Genomic DNA, 8,907 nt, shown 5'->3' with positions numbered 1-8,907 from the left:
TGTTCGCCTGTTCGCCAGGAAAAGAAGAAAAGAGAAAGGATGACGATTCACTTGTACTACGAACGTATTCTGACTTTTGCTCCGTTCACCCACAACCCACACAACTTGATCCTCAACTGTAGATATCGAGCCAGGAGGTTGACTTCTCTTTTTCGGCCTCCTCTCAACTTGCTCCCTTTCCCCCAGAAAGTCCAAGAGACAAAGAGACAAAGTAAACTAAGCAACCAACGGATCACGACAAGATACTGCAAAAACTACTTCGAGTAAACTGTGACCCTAGCAAGCCAAAATCAGAATCAAAACCACATCATAAATTCATAGGCATACATGTTCCCTTAGACATGTACCCCTTCGGTCATGTACCTAGAGGTAGGTGAATAGATACTTCCTCAATCTCGGAGAGAAACAAACACACCCTCCTCCTGCTACCTTGTCCCAGTCACTCCTTAATACCAACTCTCACAACAACACCGATCTCCAATGCCTTTGCCTCCCTCACGGCACAACTAAGACACGTTCTACCCACTCGTGCAATGATGGCGTTACGTCCCTTTTGCGCACACCAAGCCCGAACGAGGACATCTTTATTCCGAATCTGTTCCACGCCAGGACCGCACCAGTCACTGAGACTCGATACGAGACTCTTTGATGACGCAGAGCCATGATTTGACGACTTGTCCTCGGAACTTCCTTTGTTCTCGGCCTGATTCTGTCCCTGGTTCTGATTCCGACTCCGAGCGAAGAGGCTCTGCAATTGACTCCATGTCTCCCTTTCGTCGTCGCCCAGAGGATGCCGGGCATCGACGATCCAGACTTCAGCCGAACTCACACCGGAAGCGGGCGGTTCGAGATGAGGTGTCTGCACCACCTCTTCTAGCGACTTCGTGACGAATTTGTACGTCTTGTGCAGTGGGTGCGCGGGGATGTGCTCGGCCGGCTTGTGCTGTGGGTGTTGCGGATCGTGGTCATCATCGCCTGAGCCCGCTTTCAACGTCGCGTGTCCGTGGGGAAGCCGGCACGGGTGCGCTGTGACAAAGTAGACTGCTCTGTCGAGACCGTAGCGGACCTTTTTGGCCTCTTTTGTTCCACCCGCTCGTGTGATCGTAAGGTCGAACTGAGTCCAGGCCGAAAGTGCATGGTCGGCACTCACTGACGTTGCATTGGTGTTGGATAGATGCAGGCTGACTTCGTTGACGACGACCTCGGCGTGCGAATCATAGTCGAAAATGTGGTCCGTCACCATGCTGAACTCGGCACCCATGATGCCACCTTTGCCAACACCTAGAGGCGTAGACTCGGTCGCAAGTCTGTCGCCGTCAAAGATGCGTGGACGTTCTCGTTGCGTGGGAACCGGGTACGATTTGATCTTCAGCCATCGGTTCAAGACGGGTTCCGAGGTAGCCTCGACAAAGGGAACAAAGTTGGGGAGGTAAGTCCAACCCATGCTCTCCTTTGAGCCACGCAGAGGTGCTAACACCCTAGAAACAATGCTGGACTTTGACCACCACGAGGACCCACCCAGCACAAAACCGCAGGATCGGAAAGGCAGGTTCATTGTGCCTAGAGCTTCGAGTGTTGCCGGGTCAGTATCGTTCTCGAGAAGTGTTGCCATGAGTATGTCGCATATAGAATGGCCGGGGAGGATCAATCCTGAAAACCAGCTGTGGGAGAGCCAGCCGCCAATGGTGTCAGGGGATGCCGCATGTAAATTCAGGTTGAAATGATTCAGTGGTGGAACGATATTCTGTGTCGATTCATGTTGTGCATGGTGAGCTTCGTTCGAGCAGAAAAAGGCCTCTAGAAGAAACCTCTCTCGCTCTTCTTGTGTACCTTGGTTCAACTTTTGCGATATTCGTGACTGCACGTCGAGAGCCCTCGGCCACCCGATGTTGGTAGCGAAGCGAAACACACCATCGACGATGATCTGAGGGTCGCGTGGGAGGATTGCAACATCGCAAACATCTGGTTCCGACTCGGCCCTGTCGTCGAGACCGAGGGAGTGCCTCAGTCCAGAAAAGAAACTGGAGTGGCGGTCAAGCTTGTGGGTTCCAGATTCGGTCTTGATCAATGTCTCCTTGTGTTCGTTCCTCTTCACATGGCAGAAGTCCATGTAGCGTCGCGCAAGCACCAAGTCCCAGTCAACTTTAAGTGTGCGGAGCTTGTTAAAGTGGTGTATTTCTTCACTTGAGATCTCGAACTTCTCCGCATGCATTGCGATGCCCAGGCGTAAAGCAGCGTCAAGGCGGACAACGAGTTCAAGGGAGAGAAGAAGCTGGATGAGAAGCCACTTCCTCTCCGGATTGATAATCATCGTACCAGTCGTGGGATCAAAGTGAGTGGTGCGGCTGTTGATGATCTTGCCAAACCGTAGTCTTGCTTCGGGATCGCTCAAGTCCAGCCATGCTCCTGGTGTGGCGAGGACTTTGACCAGAGCTTCGATTTGCACCTTCATTGCTTCCTTGTCGTGCCACTTGGACGCGTCTGGCAGTTTTCGTGGTGGGAAAAGCAGCTCGCCGAACAGGTGCTCGTGGAGCTCAAGGGACTTCACTTGGTCCAACACTGTGGCACGCCACCCTGCACTTATCGTTCTATCACGCCAGCCGTCGAGAACTTCCATTCTCCCGACCAGACATTGCATCGTGATTGGTCTCACCCCGACATTCCTCCAAGCTGGAGGGCCCCCGTTGATGATCTTGAGACGATCCTGTACGGGCGCGTGCTTACCCACCTTGGCATTCATTTCTTCATTGTCCCGAGACAGAGCTAGCATTTTGAATGCCTCAGTCGCGGTAGTGTCGCTCATTGCGAGATCGACTTCCACGTCCTTGGTGTGTTCTCTGATCTTGCTATCCTGAACACCGTCTGCGACCGGTCTCTCGAGGAAGTATCTCAAACCAACGGTACCAGGCTCTCGCCCATCTTGTGCCAGCATGTTCGGTCTCTCGTAAATACCTAACTCGAAAAGCGGCCTCTTCCCAGTTTCGAGTCCGGCCTTTTTCATTGGGAATGGCATGCCAGGAACCCATCCGACCTCGTCTGGTATGGGCAAATGTGCATGAAGCGTACAGAATGCGAAGCTTTCATGTTTGAGATATCTCCGATCTTGGAGGTCACCCACTTCGAGGTCATTGTTCCAGGGAAAGAAGGCCTGCGGGAAGAATCGTCCCCGTGTCCCCTTTTCCAGGATAAAGTGAGGAGCGCCGTTGAACAAATGTTCGACGTCATCTTTGGTGAGACCCTTGAGCTTTTTGGAATGCTCTTGCTTGGTCGCCGTGTGAGATACCATGTCTGAGTCCTGGATTGGAAGGTCATGGTTATCTGTGGCACTCGTGGGTTTTGATGGCGGACTTCTGGGAGAGACGGCGTGGACCGAATGGTGAGGATGGGATTCCACTGGCTCAACTCGGACATCAAGCGCGGTGGTCTTTGGTTTTAACTCATCAACTTTCGGTTCAATGACTTTCTGCTTTGCATCCGTGGATGGTTGCTTCTGGCTTGTCTTGGCCTGCAGGGTGTTTCAGCCTCGCACAATCACAAGACGGCGGCAAATGGAGTTTCGAGCTCTCGGGCACAAGGTCAGAAGCTCTTACCTCATGGTGCTGTGCGGTCTCAGAGTGCTCGTCTGTCTTCTTTGGCCCCTCATCCGATCTACTGATACTCTTGCTCAGGCGCCGGAGCAGAGACGACTTGCTTGAGCCTTGATCTCTTTCCGTCGACGAAGCCCGAGTCCGGCCGCGGGCATCATTTCCCTTACCGGTCGAGTCACTGGAACTTTTCCTAGACAACAAGGTCATCTTGCGACCAAGCAGGTTAGAACAATGTTCGATATTGTGGGTCAGCGAGGCAGGCTGTTAGGTGCAGGGGCGGGGTCTTCACTCCATCAACGTCGATCAAGGGTGAAGAAACGTGCTCTGCTTGGCCGTCTGGAACTCGAACAGCTGTCTCATGATATGGGCAGAAAGCAATTTGAAGAGTGGGAAAGGTTGGGAGAATCCATTTGGATGGTGGTTTGCCAACCGAGCAAAGTCCAGTCAGGCTGCTGCATGTGATCCACGTGATTAGTGAGCATGATAAGCAGCGAATGACGTCAGGGAAATGGCCTTCTCCCAAAGCGTCTCGTTGCAGCAGGTGCGAGTATGAGTAATGAATTGTTCTCGTGTTCCCGACGAAACCCGCCGAATGGCAGTGGCGACCGCGACTTGCTATGCCTCGGACGGCAAGCAAGGCTCAGGGCGCAGGACGAGGAAAGACAGTAGCTGCAGAAAGCATATAGTGTGTTTGTATGTACAATTGCCTCTGACTGTCTGAAAAATGTACGCTGTAGGAACTTATATACTTTGGCTCTATGATGCGAAAGCACCCGCCGAGCACGGGTTGATAACAATGCAACTCCATCCTTGCAATTACTCCGTTGTCGTATCACCGTCTCACCCTGGAGTATCCATATGCGCCATATCATGCTCGCTCGGAAAGGGATCGCCATATATAATCGTAGCTCTGGTCAAAGAGCTGTTGAGGGTAAATCATGTTCGTGCAAATCGTAAATGTCGTTGCGTCCGTCCTGCGCACCGTCGCTCGAAACTGCCCTAGGCTTCGTCCACTGGTTCGTTCTCCTTCTCCTCATTGACGATAGAGCTGTTCCTCTTGGGCCCATCAGGCATAGAAGTCACACGTCTGTGTCGGCTCTGTTGATGTTGAAGGCTGGGTCCGCCGTCAGTAGCCCCGCTGATGGTACCATTCCGGGAAGGCACTCTCAGACTTGCTGAGCGGTGCCGGTTGGAGACATCATTCACACTGTCGATGCTCATCCTAGATTGTGCTGGATTGAATCCTTGGTCAAGCCCCACGTCTTGAAAGTCTCTCATGCTCCAGCTCGTACGGTGAACTCTTGCGCCGTATGGCAAATTCGACGTACTAGTTCGAGATCGCATAGACTGTGAGCGCGACATCTGGCCTTGAGGAATGGGAACAGAGTTAGGCTCCATGGAAGCTCGCTGGGACACGATATTATCCGCAACTTCCGCATCTCTATGTGCATCCTCGTCCTCGATTTTCGGCTCTCGTCGTACCGCGGCAACAGAAAAGTATGGCTCCTTCGGACCTTCCGATTGTTCTGGTTCTGGCACAGGCGGTGGTCGTGGTGGTTTTGGTTGATCCGTGGCCTTGCGGTCGATATGAGCGAAATATCTTGTCCGAGGCCTCAGCCATGATCGAGGCTTAATGGTCTCATGGTAACGAGTGAGCGACATGTAGCTCGAAATGGCGCCGAGAACGATAGCAATCATCAGACAAATGGTGAGGATGCCTTGGATGACGACAACCACGATTCCAATGACTGTGGTGACAATGCGATCGAGTCCAAATCGGGGATCGAACGCAGAGGAGAGAGCCACTGTCGCGACTTTGCTGAACCCAAGCAGGTACACCATCAACAAGTTCAAACGGTTGCTCTCGAATGGCCTCATGAGGACGATGGCTACCAAGGCGATAATCTCCCACGCCAGGAGACCAAATACCTGAACCAGGGCATGGCCAGCAGCACCGCCGTAGAATGCAGCCCTGACCAGCTCGTAAATCAGCCAAAAGGCAAAGAACCACCATTTACTACGGCGGAAACGTGCTGACAACCAACCAAACTTGGCAATGTAGTTGGGGTCATCATGGACGTGGACACGGCCAGTATCCAGATCGGGAAGATGTCGTTGCAGCCACGTTCGCGATTTAGGTTCGCCCTCTGGATCGCCAATCGCAGGGGTGTCGTTGCTCTGTTCCGAGTCGGCCACTTTCTGGAGGTCCCTCTCACTGTCTGTAGGCAGATCTCCAAGTTTCGTTCTGTACCAGATCGCTAGACCGCAACATCCCAGCATTCCTACCAGGAAGACAAGGAATATGACTGTTGCGATAGCTTTAACTCCGTTCGAACCACCAAAGGTAAATTGGAACATGGTCAGGAACATCATCATGAAGAAAGCGATGTAACACGTCCTCAATACCAGGACACCAGTGAAGAGGAGCCAATACCTTCGAAAATAACCCAGTCGCTTCGTCTTTACGACGTGCAGGGCGATCAGGGCCTCGACGACCCACTTGAGCAGGAATACTGCGGCAACCAGACAAGCAATAAAGATGAGGAACCAGAGCAAACCGGTCAAGAATGCATTTGAAGCAGGAATGTTCAGCTCTGCCAAGGTGCCGGCAAACCCAGAGAAATTTCCAGGCAGTGGCATACCAGGTTTGACGGGCGTGCCATACCAGGCATAACCGGATGTCGAGTTCGCAAGATCTCTCCGTCTCAGCACATGCTCCAGCTCGTTGGATCTGAATGTCACTCCTGAGCCTTCGTACGGGCGGAAGGGGAGGAAGGCCGCTCGCCTGTAGATTTGTGAAATCTGATAGCCTCCGCCTAGATCAATCGCATTTTCACCATTGGGAGCAGCACCGACCATGCTGATGTTTCCAGTATTGCTGCCGATGAACTTGTTGATTGAGTTCTGCATCTTCTGGCTGTATATTATCCCAGCTGACCATGCGTAATTACTCCAGAATGATACCAAGACACTCGGCCAATTCATCGACAAAGCTCCAGTAAAGAAAATGTGATGGTAGACCGAGAAGACCACAAACATTGAAATCGTATGTGCATAGTGCTTGCGGGTTTCCGGAACATTTCGACCGTAGATGCTTGCTGCAACTGATGAGAAGAGAGCGACCACCGCAAAGAACCCCAGGACCGGAGCGACAGCCGATGGATGAGAGAAGGTCGCGCCGTTTGTGACAACAGCTGAAAAACAAGCTATCTGTGACTGTGTGGAATTGGCAAAAATCCGGAGAATGGCCTGCCCCTCGAAGTCGGGAATGGAGAGGGCGATCTCAGGGATATTGGCTACGTCTGCCTGGGAGATGGGAATGATGCCATTAGCGGAAATTGGAATTGACGAATTAAGAGGGCAGAGACTGTCGATATTGGCGCTGCATGGGTTGAACGTCAAATTAAAACGAGACTCTCCATAGGCAAAGACTCCAATGTACACTAAGGTCATGTTAACGCGGTTCCCGACTGCTTCCTGCTGCTCTGATGAGACTTACTCATCAACGACTCGTTGGTCAAGGCAGAATTGCCCTCCAAGTGAAAAAGCACCGTCATGTTATCTTTGTAGTACGCAGCGTCGAATCGAGTGACATTGATGAGTGAGTCACCCTGGCAGTCTCCGAAAGTCTGAGTGTACAGGGCCGGCTTGCGGTTGTCCTCCAGCCATACTGTTCCATCATTGCCGGTATATTTGATCCAGGTCGGATCACTTGCGCTCGCAGGTGCACTGAACGAAAGGAAGACCACCAGAACTGACCACAGCATGCACCAAACAAGCCCTGATTGTGAACACGCTGACACCATGGTGCCACGGCCCGGCCCCAGGGTCACGGAAAGTATGTGAGGGAAAGGCACAGGTCAACTGCCAAATGGGTGGCTGGGTGAGGTGATATACCGGCGCAGGAGGTGGAGATGACCTCAGTGGTGACGATACTGGCGTTGACGCAGGTAGAATACCAGCCCCCTCTATTATGGATTAAATTGTGTTCTTTTTACGCTATGTGCGATCATGTGTATGAACCTGTCGCTCTTTCTCCAGGTTCCCTCACAATGAACCCCAAGGCCTGGACGAGGGTGGACGTTTGTGTTGGTAAAAGTGCAGAGGATGCATCGGCGGACGGGGTTTGGGCCTGTGGCAGTTCCGGAGGTGTCGGGAATCTGTTAGCGACCGTGAACAAGCTGGGTGGCAGTGGCAGAGTGATCGCAAGCTGTCCTGCAGGTGTTTCGGTGATTCCGGAGAGGTAGAAGAATGGAGGGCAAGCTGTCTGGCGTAGGAGCGGTGACTGATAGTTATGCGCGTGGAAGTCGTGGTAGTATCGGCCAGCACTGAACTTATCGATACGAGCAAGAGTCAGTCGTTAGTCAGTTTGCTGGTGTTGGTGCTAGCGAACAAAAGAGATCGGTCGAGGAAGCATCCGATGCAAGGTTGACCCTGGTCCAAATACGATTAGGTGCTGCATGCAGTAGCTGGAAAGCTAAGCAGACGGTGTTTGCACAATGCCATACGCTCGCTTGACCTTTGGGCCTGGCCGAGGAGGCACTCGAGTTGCTGACAAGTGCAACGTTGTCCAAGCGAGAGTGTTAGTGCTTTGATGAGAATCGAACGACAACGGACGAGGACGAGTTGTGTCCTTTCAGCATTTTATTGAACTCTTTAGTCACTGCAACTCACAAACGTTATTTCCTGAAGCTTCGCCAAATCCCACCCCAACAAACCCGTTTCTTGGATGACGCACTGTCCGCACCCAGGCTAGTGAAGCTTGGAACTATCAGTGCAGACAGCCATGATAAGCTACAGGTACATACAATACGAACGAACTGCTGCTTGTCCTCTTCCTCGCTCCTCCATTCACAAGACACCAGCGACCCTTCCATCGGCACATCGGTCACAAGGGACAGAGACAGCTACATCACCCAAAACCCCCAAAACGAAGTCGGACACGATGGACACCTCAAAGCATCCCGAAACAGTCCCTCTAACCTATCGTCCTAGTCGCACTATTCCCAGCACAGACCGTTCAGCTATATGGCCTCTCCGCAATAGTCGCATCTTCATCAGCTTCAACAGAGTATGAAATGGATGGTCTTGAGGATGAGGCTCACCATTGCCTGTCCGATCCGCTTTGTTGTTACACTGATATCGATCTCTCAAGGATCCAATTTCCAATCGGCTGATTCCAAGGCTCGTGTTCCTCGCCAACTTTCGTCATCCCGCCCGAGCCACAGATCGATGCTGTCAACCGACCGGCATCTTGCAGGACTGGGCAGACAGGTGTCAGCTGTCAGCTGTCACTGGGCTTTGCCACGGGAATAATCCC

The 8,907-nt window shown here is 52.3% G+C and overlaps 2 protein-coding genes across 2 annotated transcripts; both read right to left on the bottom strand.

The window, feature by feature from the left end:
• Window positions 1–439: 439 nt before the first annotated feature.
• PV08_04486 (uncharacterized protein) lies at window positions 440–3,794 on the bottom strand (the record flags this gene model as incomplete). Its single annotated transcript, XM_016378834.1, has 2 exons — window positions 440–3,505; window positions 3,591–3,794. 2 exons carry the CDS (start codon window positions 3,792–3,794, stop codon window positions 440–442), a joined length of 3,270 nt encoding a protein of 1,089 aa, XP_016237511.1.
• A 792-nt stretch (window positions 3,795–4,586) lies between these two features.
• PV08_04485 (uncharacterized protein) lies at window positions 4,587–7,393 on the bottom strand (the record flags this gene model as incomplete). The annotated part of the gene is made up of 2 exons (XM_016378833.1): window positions 4,587–7,030; window positions 7,087–7,393. The coding sequence occupies 2 exons, from the start codon at window positions 7,391–7,393 to the stop codon at window positions 4,587–4,589; spliced, it is 2,751 nt and encodes a 916-aa protein (XP_016237510.1).
• Window positions 7,394–8,907: the final 1,514 nt, after the last annotated feature.

This window comes from Exophiala spinifera (assembly GCF_000836115.1).
Source record: "Exophiala spinifera strain CBS 89968 unplaced genomic scaffold supercont1.3, whole genome shotgun sequence".
Lineage (NCBI taxonomy): Eukaryota > Fungi > Ascomycota > Eurotiomycetes > Chaetothyriales > Herpotrichiellaceae > Exophiala > Exophiala spinifera.
This window is presented reverse-complemented; position numbering and strand designations above follow the sequence as displayed.